Source organism: Argopecten irradians, chromosome 5, assembly GCF_041381155.1.
Source record: "Argopecten irradians isolate NY chromosome 5, Ai_NY, whole genome shotgun sequence".
Taxonomy (NCBI): domain Eukaryota; kingdom Metazoa; phylum Mollusca; class Bivalvia; order Pectinida; family Pectinidae; genus Argopecten; species Argopecten irradians.
This window is the reverse complement of record NC_091138.1, coordinates 43783260-43803471: the sequence shown is the minus strand read 5'-3', so window position 1 is coordinate 43803471 and position 20212 is coordinate 43783260. Positions and strand designations below refer to the sequence as shown.

The following is a 20212-nucleotide window of genomic DNA, read 5'->3' as shown; positions in this document are numbered from 1 at the left end:
TGCGTCGTCCGTCGTATGTCCGTAAACAATTTACATTTTCGACTTCTTCTCCAAAACTGCTGAAGCAATTTTAATGAAATTTTGCACAAACCTTCTAAGGCATAAGGCCAATCAAAATTGTGAATTATATGGTCCCCACCCCCCAGGGGGCTGTGGGAGGGGCCAAAAGGCGTAAAATTGAGTAAAATTTCAAAAATCTTCTTCTCTACTCACAGAATGTGGTAGAATCAAATACTCTTCATAGATAGAAAGGTCTTAAGTCCTTTACAAAAATTGTGAATTATATGACCCTGGGGTCTCTAGTTTCCTCCTGGGGAGGGGGTTAAGTTTACTATACTTTATATAGAGAAAACACATTTTTGCGCATTATTTGGTCATTTGTAATAGGTAATGAGTCAAAATGTTGTCAGAATTATCAGTATGAGATTGGCCATTTAATCCTATTAACAAATTTTCTATAACTGACCCCCAGGGGCCTTAGAGGCGGGGTCAAAAAGGCTAAAACTTCAAAAATCTTCTTCTGAAATTCTGGATATGGTAGAATCAAATACTTTTCATAAATAGAAAGATCTTAAGGTCCTTTACGAAAATTGTGAATTATATGACCCTGGGGTCTCACGTTTCCCCCTGGGGAGGGGGTCAAGTTTACTATAGTTTATATAGGGAAAACACATTTATGAGCATTTTTTGCTCAATTTTCATTGGAAAACGAGTCAAACTTGGTTAGAATTATTAGCCTGAGATAGCATTTTAATATCATATCCACATTGGTTCTGGCCGACCCCCTGGAGGCAGAGGGCGGGGCTAAAAAAGGGGTCAAATAGGCTAAAACTTCAAAAATCTTCTTCTGAAATTCTGGAAATGGTAGAAACAAATACTTTTCATAAATAGAAAGGTCTTAAGGTCCTTTACAAAAATTGTGAATTATATGACCCTGGGGTCACCTGTTTTCCCCTTGGGGAGGGGGTCAAGTTTACTATAGTTTTATATAGGAAAAACACATTAATGAGCATTTTTTGCTCAATTTTCATAGGAAATGAGTCAAACTTGGTTAGAATTATTAGCCTGAGATAGCATTTTAATATCATATCCACATCGGTTCTGGCCGACCCCCTGGGGGCAGGGGGGGGGGGCTTAAAAAAGGGTCAAATAGGCTAAAACTTCAAAAATCTTCTAAAATTCTGGATATAGTAGAATCAAATAATTATAGATGGAAAGGTCTTCAGGTGTTTTATAAAAACTGTGAATTATATGATCTTGGGGTCTCACGTTACCCCCTGGGGAGGGGTCAAGTTTAGTTTATATAGGAAAAACATATTTGTGAACATTATTTGCCCAATTTTCGTAGGAAATTAGTCAAACTTGATTAGAATTATTAGCCGAAGATATAGCATTTTAACATCCATATCCGTCCTCGATGACCCCCTAGGGGACCAGAGGGGCAGGACCAAACAGGGTCAAATTGATTAAAATTTCAAAAATACCTCTAAGTTCACAGGTTTGATGGAAGCAAATACTCTTCATAGTCTAAAAAGGTCAAATTTATAAATCACTGACCAACTTCAAGGCCCAGCATATAGTGTTTATATGTCTTTAATTTGTTTCATTATATATTCTAACTCAGGTGACCGTTAAGGCCCATGGGCCTCTTGTTATAGTAGAATTCACGTGCCACAATAGCAACAACAACATATGCAATATAAAGATTTAACTGTACATATTCCTATGTAATAATTTACCATTTCCAAAATAACTACTATTTACAAAAGCACAATCCTTAGCAACTTATAATACTAAAAATAACTCCCGATAACAACCGGAAGTATGACGTCATCAAGTAAATATACAAACTGACAACAGTTTACGGGAATGTTTAACAAACGTAATATCGCGTACGATAGCCATCCTCACATAATGAAGACAATATCTAGAAATTCCAAATACACGATAATACTATTATTACATATATTAATCTAGTTTACATGTAATTATAACTGATGAGATTTACAATGTATAATCTGTCCAGTATACACACGTACACTGACGTAAGTCTAGCTTGTAACTGATAATATCCACACGTAAACAGACGTAATTAGTCTAGCATTTTACATAACAATTACAAATTAACAAAGCCTAGTGAAATCCATTTTCACCACACATTCCCCCCTCTGGACCCTTTCGTCCCCGAAAGGTACAACAAAGCTTTCCGTATTATTCAATAAACTATTCAACTAGATATATATAAGTCTTAGCTATATATAAATGTGTCTATATACATCTCATAGGGTAATTCTGACAAAACTGAATTCCCTCTGAAATTCATTCACATGAGTAACGTTAATTGAAACAATTATAATGAATATTCTACACTGGAAAAGAACCACTCTGATAACATTTATCAGATATAAGAATCACAATTATTTTGTATTTAAGAATTGTACAATAGAACTGATTCTGGTCTATACCAATTCAGTAACTTCTCAAGAAAACAACTTGGATATAGATAACTTAATAATGAAACCTCCCCCTTTCCCATAAAATTACTTGCTCTCAAACTCGTTCCACATCCCATCAAACTCATACAATACACACTCACTCTTGGGCTCCACCTTCCTCTCCAATCTCTCTATATACTTCCCAAATCTTTCGTTCTCTCTTGCTCTCTTCCTCTTCAGTTTCATCTCTGTCTCCGTCACTCTTCCTGTCTTTGGCTCTCCCTGGCTCTTGCTGTCAACTTCCACTATCTGTATATCTGACGCTTCGTCTTTCCATATTTTGATTATGTAAGGTGTTCTTGCTTCTAAAAAATACTTTTCATCCTCTGTTCGTTTTAACCAGTGTTATAAAATACTCGTTTCGTGTTTCCACGATACTTTGGTGTTAGGTTTACTTTGGTGTTACGTTTTAACTAAACAACGTATATAAGATACATCATATTTTATCACATATGAATTATATATTACAGAAACGGTGAACAATACAATTAATAAATCGTTTAACCGCTGAATAAAACAAACAAATAGTAGCGTCAATAGTTTCAGCAAGTCAAGATGTATCACCAAAGTTAGGAGTTGGCCCGTAATTTATGATATTACAGGAGGTCTGACTAATTACATTAGCTAGATAACAAATAAGATAAAAGCAACAATTTAACGTTAACAGCAAAATAAATAGCTTAATGCTTACATTTATTTATACAAAACCCTATGCGTTGAAAGTTTTCCTGCTCACCGAATTCACGGTCGACACAGGTTATAATGAATTATTTATACTAAGCCCTAATGCAATACAAATGTTTTCCTGTGACAATCTTATTCAAGATCCGACACAGGTTATAAATATGACAATCTTATTCAGTCAAGATCCGACACAGGTTATCAAATATGATGCTGATTATTACCACTTTTATAGACTTTGGTGTGTCTCGGCCAGGGGACAGAACCCAGAGCCTTCCTCACAGGGGCGAACGCTCAACTCAAGGCCAAAAGTGAGGCGGTGCCAAGGGAGGCATTAGGAAAGATTAAAGTCAGTTAGGAAGAAGAGAAAAGATAAGATCCTAAATTTAGTCGCCTTTTACGATCATGCAATAGGGGCAGCAGGGCAACAGTTCCACTATACAAGTAGACACAACACGAACATGCCGCAGTCTCCCAGTACACTCACCTCGCACAACATACACGCAACACAACACATACGCGGGAGGCCGTCCTTACATGACCATAGCTGTTAATAGGAGACGTTAATAAATCAAACAAAAAAAACAAAATACTCTATTTTCCGTACACTATCCAATTCAGGACCATTGTAACGGTTATACATAAAATCCCTAATGAAAAATCTACCGGTAAAAAGTTTACCTTTCAGTACGAGTTGTCCCGCTTGACCCGTGTCTAGACCTGGCACCAACTGTTGTATTCTGAAATTCATCAGCAAGACTTCGACAAGTGGTTTTGGTTTCCTGGTGACGACCTGGTAACATTCCTGTCCTCTTGAACTTCATATCTACTAGGAGGAGTGCCTTCCCTATGACGCTCGGCCTTGGAGATTCATGTAACGCATTGCTTCGCGAGGAATCGGATTCGTTTGCCCCTCTACGAAAAGCCACATCTCCCCTCCCATTTATTACAGGAGTCGGTAATTTCCTATACCTAAGATGCATACTTTCAATTTTGAAATACTAACACCAATAAAAATTTACCAAAATCAACTCTAGACGTTTTCCAAATATCAAAAATTTTCCGAATAAATTTGACTGCTTATTACAAAAATTTAACTACAATGTATATTCTCTAGTAAAAATATCCGATAAAAATAAATAATAGTTTCCGCTGCCACCAATTGTTGTATTTTTACTTTTGTAGCTTTGCGAGGTGGATGGAAAGATCGACAACTTTGTAAAATTGATTTGGTTTATTACACATATCAAATGTCAAAGCAAAACGGGAGTGGGACGACTGGTTCGCCCGTTGTCAGTATAATATGAGCGGGTGGGGTGTGTTGCTTGGTGTCTTCGGCGGCATGCTTCAGTGATATAGCACTATACAACACACCGCATACACGGGGAGGCCGTCCTGACATGACCATAGCTGTTAATAGGACGTTAATTAATCAAACAAACAAACAGTTACATAAACGGCATACATAGGAGGTGGTCCTTACGTGACCCTAGCTGTTAATAGGACGTCAATTGAATCAAAAAAACATGTAATACATCTTATCCTGATGATTTAAATTTTGAAGAGAAAAAAGAAATCTTCACTGCTTGTGTCTTGTGACTAGCCTCATAGCGATTAATATCTTTTCTTAGAAAATATGATAATTCCACTTGGTTTCCAGCTCTTTCATCGCGCCTTTATCGCAGGAACGTCGTTATGAGTCAAAATTGATGACGCCATCTGCAATGCGCGCCACAGTTACGCCGCATGTATTGCTGACATCATGTTGTTGTCTAGCGCGTGTGGTCTTACACCCAACTGTGTAAGATAGAGATGCCTTTTCCCTAGCAACCACAGGATATCCCTGTGAAGTTTGGGAAAAAAACCATCTCATCCATCGAGAAATCTATTGTATATACCATTCACCCAGGAAAAACCACAAATTGTCGAACACGTAGTAGGATGACTCGATGACATCGTCAGAAAACACGACCCAGTAAACTTATAGGAACCGCAGAATCAAACCAAAAATAGATTCCTTGAAATCTCCTTTAGGGCACAAGATTTCATAGAGAGGTGAATGTTTCGGAGCCTGCTGATTGGATATGCAGGATGCATCAGTTTCAAATGATTAATGTATGGGTTGGGCAATACATGTAGATGTAAAATATGTAAAGAAATTTTAAAATTCTGTCAAGTGTGTTTTTGACAGGGGGAGGAAATCAATATTGGAATTTCATAAATATTTTGGTCAATTTTAGGTGCGGAATTCAACAGAAGATGGCACCCCGACATAAAAGTTTAGCAAGGTTGTAGGTCTTAATTTCTTTTTATTCACAGGTGTGCGAGATGCCTTTCTTCAAAATTAGTGACAGTTGACCAGACTTTAAAAACTCCATTTAACCTAGATAGTGGCAAACCTTAACATATCGTATATAGGGAAGTCATTTGGTTCTGTGGTCTCTAGTAATTTGGTTGTGGTCTGGTACGTGTAACCTCACTGCGAAGAAGGCATCAAGATATATAGACGTCAATGACGATGTCAGTCTATCTGACATTCTCCGCTCATACAGAAACTTGGAAATTCGTAAAAGGCATTTTGGCGACGAGGTAAAAATCGTTTTGTGTCCCCTGCACCGTAAGGGCAACACTAAAGTATCACTATGGTGTCGTCGGCGACCATGAAAAAGTTTCCGTGTGATAACTTAAATATTTATTGTCGGATTTCAACCAAATTTGGTATATTGCTTTATATCAATGAAATATCGGTGGAGTTCGATAATGGTCAAAATCAGTTAATATTTGCAAGAGTTATGGGACCTTAGTATCGTCAAAACAGATAATGTTTGTTTGTTTGTTTGATTAATTAACGTCCTATTAACAGATAAATCCATGGTTTCCGCTCGATAAGTTTAATATTTATTGTCCAATTTCAACCAAATTTTATGTTATTTTATATCAATGAGATCTCGGATGAGTTCGATATTGGTCAAAATCTGTAAATATTTGCAAAAGTTACGGGACTTTAAAATCGTCAATACAGACGGATCCTTTCCAATTTCAACCAAATTTGCCTGTTACGATCATGCAATAGGCGCAGCAGGTACAATTCTTACGTCCTGCCTAAAAAAAGGCGGCTAAGTTTAGGATCTTATCTTTTCTATTTTCCCTAACTGACTTTTTCTTTCCTGAAAGCCTACCTTTAGGCCTTCAGTTGAGCGTTCGCACCTGTGAGGAAGGCTCTGGGTTCTGTCCCCTGACCGAGACACACCAAAGTCTATAAAAGTGATAGTTTCTGCTCCTGCTTAGCGCTCAGCATACACGGAGTGGGACGACTTGTTCGCTCGTTGTCAGTATAATGTGACCAGGTGGGGTGTGTTTGCTTGGTGTCTTCGGCGGCATTCTTCAGTGATATAGCACTATAAAAAAGGGCAACAATTCCACTATACAAGAAGACACAACATAAATATACCGCAGTCTCCCAAAACACGCACCTCGCACAACATACACGCAACACACCGCATGCATGGGAGGCCGTCCTTACATGACCATAGCTGTTAATAGGACGTTAATTAATCAAACAAACAAACAAACAAACCTAATCAAATACAACCAAGAGTTAAATAATTTAATTATGTTTGAAGCATATTACAATAAACAATGATACAATCCTGAAGATCTATTACTTTCTCAACACACTCTCACTGTAGGTAATCTATGGTTACAATACAATATTTCCTACTAATAATTTACAATAACTCCAGCAGTCTCCACACTGAACAATAATAATAATTATTATTTCCCTAAAATGATTCTATAGAGTATTGCCGATGCAATTCATTCCCAAATATTGACAGAATATAATCTTAAGTTTCCTAGTTACGAAAATCCTATAAAAATACCGGAAAATTCCTCACATTTAACACGTACACATGTACACTTTCACAATACAATGACAAGACAACCGAATCGGGATCGAGGAAACACCTCTTACATCCCTAGCGGAAAGGTTCACAGAGAAACCTCACTAGACGTACTCACACCTTGACTCCCAAAGTAGAAATGAAATCCCAACCCCGAAGTAACGGAACCTTGCTTAAAAACTATAGTAACCACGCGAGATTATTCTATTGCTGGTCAAACAAAATCTTGTTGGAAAAGGTTGCGTACACTATTTGGAACATTTGTATTATACGTAATAAGTAAACACACCCTAACCTACAAAATTAGTTATAACTCGCATACGTACTGTACTTACATCCGAAACTCTGCTATACTTGCGTACTACGTCAATTCCGGCTTATCTAAATATTGGCCGATTACGATGCATTTAAGAACAGGTATATAGTTACCAATGGTTGAATTACGTTTCCTAGTATTTTCTAGTTAATAATTATTCACAGATGTTCTGATATTCATACAGATCGAAATAATATGTCATAAAACAAAGTCAGGAGATGACACAATATACATTCAACATAACATATTTTGCATTAATAAAGAATTGAGTATGTTTATAAACATAGCTTCGCAAGGTACCTTGTTTTTTGCTATATATAAATATATATATATAAACAACTAAAACAAATCTGCGATCAATCTAACGTTTTCCCAGCTGCCGCTGTTCTTCAGATGTTTATTGATGTGCATTAGGCAACAACACAAATAACAAGGATTGATGACGTCATAGTAAGCAATACACAATGACGTCATTAAAATAATAACGACTGACTAGTGAGCGCTTTCGTCCCGTTCAAGGGAGCTCTTCAGACTGTTTGTTGAAGACGTATAATGACGTCATTTGCTTAGAGACAATATATCAACAATCAATGAGGAAGAATACAATGTCGGATTAAATAAAAGACAAAATATAAAAATATTTCATGTGCTCCACAGGATTCAAACACGCCATGTGCTAAGCAAAAGACTGGGCCGGTGGTTTTTTTCAAGAATGAAAGATTGTTTTCCCCGTCAAGGCCATTAACCGATTGAGCTACATCTACACATATCATAACCTTCCAAAAAAAAAGTACCATGAAGTCAACATCCAACTAAATATGTTACATACAACTAAAATAATTCAGCAATAGTTTGAATGAGCAAAAACTAGGTTTGAGAAGTCTGATTAAGTCAGATTCCTTAGCCTCGCGTTGACAACATACGCATCATTCATCTGATATAAAGGGGAAATTTTGAACTCTCATTTAGAACATTCATGCATATGCTTACAGATAAAAATCGTAAATGAACAGTCCGTATTTGCTGTCTGTACACTGTCAATCTTGTACGTACATATGTAACTCTGTACCCGTTTGACCGATATAGAATTCGGAACAATTACCACAAATCATTACATATATTACGTTACTAGATCTACAATTCATATTCTTTTTTACTTTGAAAGTGAAACCAGTTTTTAATGTTATTTCACTTCCTTCTACAGTGTACTCACAAATCCCGCAATGAGGAGTATGACACTTAGAAACACAACCATTAGGCGAACTGCCGAATTTAGAACAAGTTAGGATTCGTTTCAGATTTTTAGGTTGTCGTTTACTATTGATTAAAACAGTACTATTTAGAACTTTTCTCATACGATCACTACCTCTTTTCACCCTTTTACAAATGACAGGAAACATATTAGAATTACCAGCATAATTTGTAGATATAATTGTTACGCGATTGTTTTGTCAATCACTCGAATACGGGATGTAAAAGGTTCCTTTTCTACTGCAATACGTATACCGTTCTCAATTGAGGTGCATATCCTTGTGATTTCAGATGAATAGAAAGTTCTTCAAATCTTTTCTTAATGTTATTTTCCGTCGCTTACTAAAGTGACGAATCGTGATGCCAAATTATACGGAATGTTAACTTTAATATGTTTGGAATGACTGGAATAAAAGTTGAGATAATTAAGAGAATCGGTAGGTTTAGCGTATATATCAGTAGAAATAATGTCTTTCAAAATAACAAGAACATCTAAAAAAAAAAGGCAATGAATATTCATTAGATTCCATTGTATAACAAATGGAAGGATGTAAGGAATTAAGGTCATTGAAAAAATCATCTACGTTCATCTGATAAAACAGTCATCAAGAAATCTTAAAAAAACTGTCTTCAATCATAATGCAATAATCTCTACCATGTTTAGTTTCCAAAGCGTCGTATAGTTTCTTCTCTAATAACCTAGTACTAAAGTTATTAGTTCTATTAGTTCCACTATACAAGAAGATACAACACTAACATACCGCAGTCTACATGTACACTCACCTCGCACAACATACACGCAACACACCGCATACATGGGAGGCCGTCCTTACATGACCATAGCTGTTAATAGGACGTTAATAAATCAAACAAACAAACAAACGCATACACGCAACACATCGCATACATGGGAGGCCGTCCTTACAAGACCCTGGCTGTTAATAGGACGTTAATTAATCAAACAAACAACCGAACATTTTTATTTTGTTGAACACCCACTATTTACATCATAATGATTTATACAATATACATGCATATATATAATTACTTTATTTGTACAATTTTTTTTCCATTTTATTTTTAAAATAACAAATAAGTACATCTAACCATCCATCTAGAGAAATTATTATTTCAAAATCATGCCAAAAAAAAAAAAATAAAAAAATGTTTGATGAGCTTTATGGTCGCATTTTTATTTCTTAATTTTAGATTTTTTACCATACTATTTTGCAGTCTATATTAAGATTTAATCAAAACGCTCATCATTTCCTTTTATCAAGTAACTTATAAATTAATCTTTCATGTCTCTTTTATTTTACTTATTAGTAAGGGCTTAGAAATGTACACATAGTGATAATGCATATATAAGTTTGCACACCATATAAACACTCTTGCCACATGTGGTCAATGCATATCTGATTTGACCACATATGACAAAAAAAAAACACATCGTGTAAACAGGCCTGTAGTTTTTCCTCCTGCTTAGCGCTCAGCATACCGGGAGAATGAAGACTGGTTCGGCCGTTGTCAGTAAAATGTGACCGGATGGGAATGTGTTGCTTGTTATCTTCGACGGCATGCTTCAGTGATATAGAACTAAATAAGGCAAAAGGACACAACACTACTATCAACCGATGATAATAACTGACTGCTGGTGACAAGTAAAACCAACCGGATATTGTCTACTTTAACTTGAACAGCGAGGCGGCTTCAACGTTAACCGCTACACATAGGCGTTCTCATTCCGCATAGGTGGCGCTTGTCATACATTTACTTGTGCGGTCGATATATTACTAACATTCATTTCACAACACGAATATTTCCCTGTCTCCCAAAACTACACACATGCTACACACTGCATCTATTGGAGACGGATCTGATATGACCCTGACTGTTATTATGTCGTTAAATAATCAAAGCTTTGTTGTTTTAGATAATTACAGTTATAACCTTTTATAATAAAACAATGTATATTAAATTTACACGATTGACTTATTTGTGTATAAATTTTCATCACTCATCAGCAAGATTACTTATAAACATTTGAACGCAATTTCATGATGATGTGTAGTATTATATAAATCTTTTCTGTGGGGAAGGCTCTGGTTCTGTCCCTGTGGATTACAAAAAGTGTATAAAGTGGTATTTCTGCTCCTGCTTAGCTCTGCAGGGAGTTTTCGCCCGTGCACCTCGCACAACAATATACGCAACACACCACATACATGGCAGGCCGTCCTGTTAGCTGTTAATAGGACATTAATTAATCACTCAAACAAACAAACAAACTGTGGGTCTGTTTCGCCCTTTTGCCAGAATGATATGACCTCGTGAGGTGTGTTGCTTGATGCTTTTTGTGGCATGCTTCAGTGATATACCACTGTAAAAAAAGGCAAGATTCCAACTATACTAGAAGACACAACAAGAATATACCGCCGTCTTCCAAAACACATACCCGCACTTATACGCGCAACCTACAGCATACATGGGAGGCCGTCCTTACATGACCCTTGCTGTTATTAGGACGTAAATTAATCAAACAAACAAACACATCTTTTACAACAAGAGGCCCGATGACCTTAACGGTCATCTCACTACCTTGGCAATAATCATAGAGGCATGGTAGCAATCTTCGATTTGGGATCAACCAGAGATGTAACAACACTTTGTTGGGACCATGTAAGGATCATTTCTTGCAAATTTCAGCCAAATGACACCGGTAGAACTTGAGAAGAAGTTCAAAATATGTTTTCAAGATGGGGACTGTGGCCGGCCATCTTGGATTTCGGATCGATTTTGTTTGTTTGTTTGATTAATTAACGTCCTATTAACAGCTATGGTCATGTAAGGACGGCCTCCCATGTATGCGGTGTGCTGCGTGTATGTTGTGCGAGGTGCGTGTCTTGGGAGACTGCGGTATGTTCGTGTCTTCTTGTATAGTGGAACTGTTGCCCTTTTTATAATGCTATATCACTGATGCATGCCGCCGAAGACACCAAGCAACACACCCCACCCGATCACATTATATCGACAACGGGCGAACTAGTCGCCCCACTCCCTGTTTGCTGAGCACTAAGCAGGAGCAGAAACTATCACTTTTATAGACTTTGATGTGTCTCGGCCAGAGGACAGAACCCAGAGCCTTCCGCACAGGGGCGAACGCTCAACTCAAGGCCAAAAGTGAGGCGGTGCCAAGGGAGGCATTAGGAAGGATAAAGTCAGTTAGGAAGAAGAGAAAAGATAAGATACTAAATTCAGTCGCCTTTTACAATCATGCAATAGGGGCAGCAGGTACAATTTTAACGCCTACCTGCAGGACAAATTTCGGATCGACTCGAAAAATAACAAAACTTTGTCGGGACCATGTCAGTATCATTTCATGCAAGTTTCAGCCAAATTGCAGCGGTAAAACTTGAGAAGAAGTTCAAAATGTGTTTTCAAGATGGCGGTTGAGGCGGCACTCTTCGATTTCCGATCGACCCGAAAAATTAACACCATTTTTTCGGGAATATGTCAGGATCATTTCATGTGAGTTTCAGCTTAATCGCTCTCGTTGAACTTGAGAAGTTCAAAATGTGAAAAGTTAATGGACGGCGCTCGGCGGACGACGACGGACGAAACATGACGACTATAGGTCATCCTGACCCTTCGGGTCAAATGACGTAAAAATGCCAAGTATTTAGTCCTTAACCTCTTCATCTACATTCATACTTGTAGTTGAGTAAATTGGTATACGTAGAGGAGTAGTGAGATTCACTGTCTCCAAAGAGGAGTTAAATCAATCTCATGAATATTCGCGGGGCGCCAACTATTTTTCAGCCCTGCAGGTAGGGCATTAGAATGGGAAGTTTCTAGTATAGCGGACCCCGGAAGTTTAGAAACATAATCAGTGCGCATGTCAGAGGTTGCAACGGGTCATGTAAACATGCCGCCATTTTGAATCACCGCTTCGAAGAGCCGACGGGGGAGGGTAAAACCCCCGAGAAAAATAAAAACAACTCAATTTTACATCTGTAACTCATCTTACCTGTTTTTGTAGCATTTGAAATATTTAAAAACAATTCTAGGACGTTTGAAAGGAACTTTGGCCTCAGTGTGATCTTCGATAATGTTTGGACCATGGCCAGCACATGTGAACACTGAGTCGCTGTCTTTTCCACGCCAAATTTTCTTCTTTTGAGCAATACTTACCTGACAACTGAATAATGATTCAATTTCAATAAGCCAGTGGATGGATATTTCCACGTTTTTATTTTTTTATTTTTGTCATATATCTTTCATTCGAATCGCCACCATCGTAAACTACACTTGTGTGTACTTGTGTTTACAAATAAAATCGAAGTCCGTAAAATATTTTATTGCGTATGTTCAGCGCGTGCTCGGCTAACAACCAAAACGAAATCCCGATTTTTTTTTCTCGTACAGTCTACAATGTTTTTCCGCATGATCCCTAGTTAAAAACTTTGTTGAAAACTTCAGTTTTTAACCAAAAAAGGACACGGTAAGCTCAAATTTTAACATTTTTTGCATAAAAACACATATTTTTTTTTTTTTGACCGCGCGCTCACGCGGTATACACTATTACAGGTCGCCGTCAATAAACTCAAGGAAAAAATGGGGTCCGCTATACTAGACGCGTTCCATTAGAATTGTACCTGCTGCCCCGATTGCATGATCGTAAAAGGCGACTAAATTTAGAATATTATCGTCTTTCCTAATGCTTTCATTGGCACCGCCTCACTTTGGCCTTGAGTTGAGCGTTCGCCCCTATGAGGAAGGCTACGGGTTCTGTCCCCTGGCCGAGACAAACCAAAGTCTATAAAAGTGGTAGTTTCTGCTCCAACTCCTGGGGTGTGTTGCTTGGTGTCTTCGGCGACATGCTTCAGTGATATAGCACTATAAAAAGGGCAACAGTTCCACTATACAAAAGACACAACACGAACATACCAGTCTCCCAAAACACGCACCTAGCACTTCATACGCGCTACACTCCGTATGAATGGGAGTCCGTCCTTACATGATCTTTTCTGATAAAAGGACCTTACTTAATCAAACAAACAAACTTGTGCTTTCGCCATGTCTTCATGGCTCTTTAGAAAAGCTTTATTTTTTAAAGAACAAGTCAATGACGTCACAAATAAAGTGACAACGTGATATCACAATGTATATACTTTTGTATAACCAAGTATATCAATTTGCGCCATGCCCTGCAGGTAGGGCGTTAGAATTGCTGCCCCTATTGCATGATCGTAAAAGGCGACTAAATTTAGGATCTTATCTTTTCTCTTCTTCCTAACTGACTTTATCTTTCCTAATGCCTCCCTTGGCACCGCCTCTCTTTTGGTCTTGAGTTGAGCGTTCGCCCTTGTGATGAAGGCACTGGGTTCTGTCCCTGGCCGAGACACACCAAAGTCTATAAAAGTGGTAGTTTCTGTTCCAGCTTAGCGCTCAGCATACAGGGAGTGGGACGACTGGTTCGCCCGTTGTCAGTATAATGTGACCGGGTGGGGTGTGTTGCTTGGTGTCTTCGGCGGCATGCTTCAGTGTTATAGCACTATAAAAGGGCAACAGTTCCATTATACAAAAGAAGACACAACACGAACATACTGCGGTCTCCCAAAACACGCACCACGCACTTCATACGCGCTACACTCTGCATGCATGGGAGGCCGTCCTTACATGACCTTTGCTGTTAATAGGACGTTACTTAATCAAACAAACAAACTTGTGCTTTCGCCGCCATGTCTTTATGGCTCTTCAGAAATGCTTAATTTTTTAAAGAATAAGTCAATGACGTCACAAATAACGTGATAACGTGACATCACAATGTATATACTTTTGTATAACCAAGTATACAAATTTGCGTCATTTTTTACTGTATGGCCTATTGAGACTGGGCTTTCATTATTTGATCTTTGTGTCCCAATAAAACGGTGTCCGATGAATGTACTTGATATAATGATACTACCATCTGACCCCAACAAGGAATTATTCACAATGCACACCTTTGTCATGAGCCAAGAAAAAGACGACACCGCAATATAGGTCTTCGATATCGTATGATGTCATTCTGGTAAATTAATGTAAATTCACCCACTCATTCTTTCAATCTTTCCAGACTATGCCTTACCCTCCATATACTTTTTGAATCGAAAATACGTCAATTTATTCGTTTGGTTGATTAAATAGAGTGTACTTTTTGGATCGAAAATACGTAGGTTCTGCAGGTAGGGAGTTAGAACTGTAGGCCTACCTGCTCTCCTTATTGCATGTGATCGTAACAGGCGACTAAACTTTTCTCTTCTTCCTAATTGACTTTATTCTTCCTAACATCTTCCTTGACACGCCTCACTTTTGGCCTTCTGTTGAGCGCTCCTATATTCCTAACCTATCCGAAAACTATCATATGTGCTTATACCTTTCGTATTTCACACATTTATCCTAGCTAAATTAAACCTAAATATATATCTAATGATTTCTAACAAATGCTTAAAGCTTATTAACTAATCAGCAACTCGAAATATACTAATAAAATTGTACCGAAGTACTTATGAAAAAATGCCTAAAGTTACCTTTCTTACGCTGTATGCTGTTCTGAACCTCGAAAACCTTTACATCTGCTTTTTAGGTCACCTGAGACGAAGTCTCAAGTGACCTATTCTAATCGCCTTTTGTCCGTCGTCGTGCGTCGTTGTGTCGTGCGTCGTCCGTCGTATGTCCGTAAACAATTTACATTTTTCGACTTCTTCTCCAAAACTGCTGAAGCAATTTCAATGAAATTTTTGCACAAACCTTCTAAGGCATAAGGCCAATCAAAAAATTGTGAATTATATGGTCCCCACCCCCCAGGGGGCTGTGGGAGGGGCCAAAAGGGGTAAAAATTGAGTAAAATTTCAAAAATCTTCTTCTCTACTCACAGATGTGGTAGAATCAAATCACTCTTCATAGATAGAAAGGTCCTTAAGGTCCTTTACCAAAAAATTCGTGAATTATATGACCCTGGTGTCTCCTAGTTTCCTCCTGGGGAGGCACGGGGGTTAAAGTTTTACTATACGATTATATAGGAGGAAAACACATTTTTGCGCTATTATTTGGTCCATTTGTAAATAGGTAATGAGTCAATTGTTGTCAGAATTATCAGTATGAGATGGCCATTTAATTCCTATTAACAATTTTTCTAATAACTGACCCTCCCAGGGGCCTTAGAGCGGGCGTTCAAAAAAGGCGTAAAACTTCAAAAATCTTCCTTCTGAAATTTCTGGATATGGTAGAATCAAATACTTTTCATCAAATAGGAATGATCTGTAAGGTCCTTTACGAAAATTGTGAATTATATGGACCCTGGGGTCTCACGTTTCCCCCTGGGGAGGGGGTCAAGTTTACTATAGTTTATATAGGGAAAACACATTTATGAGCATTTTTTGCTCAATTTTCATTGGAAACGAGTCAAACTTGGTTAGAATTATTAGCCTGAGATAGCATTTTAATATCATATCCACATTGGTTCTGGCCGACCCCCTGGAGGCAGAGGGGCGGGGCTAAAAAAGGGGTCAAATAGGCTAAAACTTCAAAAAATCTTCTTCTGAAATTCTGGAAATGGTAGAAACAAATACTTTTCATAAATAGAAAGGTCTTAAGGTCCTTTACAAAAATTGTGAATTATATGACCCTGGGGTCACCTGTTTCCCCTTGGGGAGGGGGTCAAGTTTACTATAGTTTATATAGGAAAAACACATTAATGAGCATTTTTTGCTCAATTTTCATAGGAAATGAGTCAAACTTGGTTAGAATTATTAGCCTGAGATAGCATTTTAATATCATATCCACATCGGTTCTGGCCGACCCCCTGGGGGCAGGGGGGGGGGGGGCTAAAAAAGGGTCAAATAGGCTAAAACTTCAAAAATCTTCTAAAATTCTGGATATAGTAGAATCAAATAATTATAGATGGAAAGGTCTTCAGGTGTTTTATAAAAACTGTGAATTATATGATCTTGGGGTCTCACGTTACCCCCTGGGGAGGGGTCAAGTTTAGTTTATATAGGAAAAACATATTTGTGAACATTATTTGCCCAATTTTCGTAGGAAAATTAGTCAAACTTGATTAGAATTATTAGCCGAAGATATAGCATTTTAACATCCATATCCGTCCTCGATGACCCCCTAGGGGACCAGAGGGGCAGGACCAAACAGGGTCAAATTGATTAAAATTTCAAAAATACCTCTAAGTTCACAGGTTTGATGGAAGCAAATACTCTTCATAGTCTAAAAAGGTCAAATTTATAAATCACTGACCAACTTCAAGGCCAGCATATAGTGTTTATATGTCTTTAATTTGTTTCATTATATATTCTAACTCAGGTGACCGTTAAGGCCCATGGGCCTCTTGTTATAGTAGAATTCACGTGCCACAATAGCAACAACAACAAATGCAATATAAAGATTTAACTGTACATATTCCTATGTAATAATTTACCATTTCCAAAATAACTACTATTTACAAAAGCACAATCCTTAGCAACTTATAATACTAAAAATAACTCCCGATAACAACCGGAAGTATGACGTCATCAAGTAAATATACAAACTGACAACAGTTTACGGGAATGTTTAACAAACGTAATCGCGTACGATAGCCATCCTCACATAATGAAGACAATATCTAGAAATTCCAAATACACGATAATACTATTATTACATATATTAATCTAGTTTACATATAATTATAACTGATGAAATTTACAATGTATAATCTGTCCAGTATACACACGTACACTGACGTAAGTCTAGCTTGTAACTGATAATATTCACACGTAAACAGACGTAATTAGTCTAGCATTTTACATAACAATTACAAATTAACAAAGCCTAGTGAAATCCATTTTCACCACACATTCCCCCCTCTGGACCCTTTCGTCCCCGAAAGGTACAACAAAGCTTTCCATATTATTCAATAAACTATTCAACTAGATATATATAAGTCTTAGCTATATATAAATGTGTCTATATACATCTCATATGGTAATTCTGACAAAACTGAATTCCCTCTGAAATTCATTCACATGAGTAACGTTAATTGAAACAATTATAATGATCATTCTACACTGGAAAAGAACCACTCTGATAACATTTATCAGATATAAGAATCACAATTATTTTGTATTTAAAAATTGTACAATAGAACTGATTCTGGTCTATACCAATTCAGTAACTTCTCAAGAAAACAACTTGGATATAGATAACTTAATAATGAAACCTCCCCCTTTCCCATAAAATTACTTTCTCTCAAACTCGTTCCACATATCATCAAACCAATACAATACACACTCACTCTTGGGCTCCACCTTCCTCTCCAATCTCTCTATATACTTCCCAAATCTTTCGTTCTCTCTTGCTCTCTTCCTCTTCAGTTTCGTCTCTGTCTCCGTTACTCTTCCTGTCTTTGGCTCTCCCTGGCTCTTGCTCTCAACTTCCACTATCTGTATATCTGACGCTTCGTCTTTCCCTATTTTGATTATGTAAGGTGTTCTTGCTTCTAAAAAATACTTTTCATCCTCTGTTCGTTTTAACCAGTGTTATAAAATACTCGTTTCGTGTTTCCACGATACTTTGGTGTTAGGTTTTAACTAAACAACATGTATAAGATACATCATATTTTATCACATATGAATTATATATTACAGAAACGGTGAACAATACAATTAATAAATCGTTTAAACCGCTGAATAAAACAACAAATAGTAGCGTCAATAGTTTCAGCAAGTCAATATGTATCACCAAAGTTAGGAGTTGGCCCGTAATTTATGATATTACAGGAGGTCTGACTAATTACATTAGCTAGACAACAAATAAGATAAAAGCAACAATTTAACGTTAACAGCAAAATAAATAGCTTAACGCTTACATTTATTTATACAAAACCCTATGCGTTGAAAGTTTTCTGCTCACCGAATTCACGGTCGACACAGGTTATAATGAATTATTTATACTAAGCCCTAATGCAATACAAATGTTATCCTGTGACAATCTTATTCAAGATCCGACACAGGTTATAAATATGATTATTGGGTGGGGTATGTTGCTTGGTGTCTTCGGCGGCATTCTTCAGTGATATTTTTGTTTGTTTGTTTGATTTATTAACGTCCTATTAACAGCTATGGTCATGTAAGGACGGCCTCCCATGTATGCGGTGTGTTGCGTGTATGTTGTGCAAGGTGAGTGTACTGGGAGACTGCGGTATGTTCGTGTTGTGTCTTCTTGTATAGTGGAACTGTTGCCCTTTTTATAGTGCTATATCACTGAAGCATGCCGCCGAAGACACCAAGCAACACACCCCACCCGGTCACATTATACTGACAACGGGCGAACCAGTCGTCCCACTCCCTGTATGCTGAACGCTAAGCAGGAGCAGAAACTACCACTTTTATAGACTTTGGTGTGTCTCGGCCAGGGGACAGAACCCAGAGCCTTCCTCACAGGGGCGAACGCTCAACTCAAGGCCAAAAGTGAGGCGGTGCCAAGGGAGGCATTAGGAAAGATAAAGTCAGTTAGGAAGAAGAGAAAAGATAAGATCCTAAATTTAGTCGCCTTTTACGATCATGCAATAGGGGCAGCAGGGCAACAGTTCCACTATACAAGTAGACACAACACGAACATGCCGCAGTCTCCCAGTACACTCACCTCGCACAACATACACGCAACACAACACATACGCGGGAGGCCGTCCTTACATGACCATAGCTGTTAATAGGACGTTAATAAATCAAACAAAAAAACAAAATCTCTATTTTCCGTACACTATCCAATTCAGGACCATTGTAACGGTTATACATAAAATCCCTAATGAAAAATCTACCGGTAAAATGTTTACCTTTCAGTACGAGTTGTCCCGCTTGACCCGTGTCTAGACCTGGCACCAACTGTTGTATTCTGAAATTCATCAGCAAGACTCCGACGACAGTGGTTTTGGTTATCTGGTGACGACCTGGTAACATCCCTGTCCTCTTGAACTTCATATCTACTAGGAGGAGTGCCTCCCCTATGACGCTCGGCCTTGGAGATTCATGTAACGCATTGCTTCGCGAGGAATCGGATTCGTTTGCCCCTCTACGAAAAGCCACATCTCCCCTCCCATTTACCTAAGATGCATCCTTTCAAGTTTGAAATACTAACACCAATAAAAATTTACCAAAATCAACTCTAGACGTTTTCCAAATATCAAAAATTTTCCGAATAAATTTGACTGCCTTTTTACAAAAATTTAACTACAATGTATACTCTCTAGTAAAAATATCCGATAAAAATAAATAATAGTTTCCGCTGCCACCAATTGTTGTATTTTTACTTTTGTAGCTTTGCGAGGTGGATGGAAAGATCGACAACTTTGTAAAATTGATTTGGTTTATTACACATATCAAATGTCAAAGCAAAACGGGAGTGGGACGACTGGTTCGCCCGTTGTCAGTATAATATGAGCGGGTGGGGTGTGTTGCTTGGTGTCTTCGGCGGCATGCTTCAGTGATATAGCACTATACAACACACCGCATACACGGGGAGGCCGTCCTGACATGACC

The 20212-nt window shown here is 37.9% G+C and overlaps 1 protein-coding gene across 1 annotated transcript; it reads right to left on the bottom strand.

Annotated features, from left to right (window-relative positions):
• Positions 1-2540: 2540 nt before the first annotated feature.
• LOC138324442 (uncharacterized) lies at positions 2541-19654 on the bottom strand. Its single transcript, XM_069269509.1, has 3 exons — positions 19510-19654; positions 17971-18144; positions 2541-2764 (listed from the first exon to the last, which is right to left on the bottom strand). The coding sequence occupies exons 1-3, from the start codon at positions 19652-19654 to the stop codon at positions 2541-2543; spliced, it is 543 nt and encodes a 180-aa protein (XP_069125610.1).
• Positions 19655-20212: the final 558 nt, after the last annotated feature.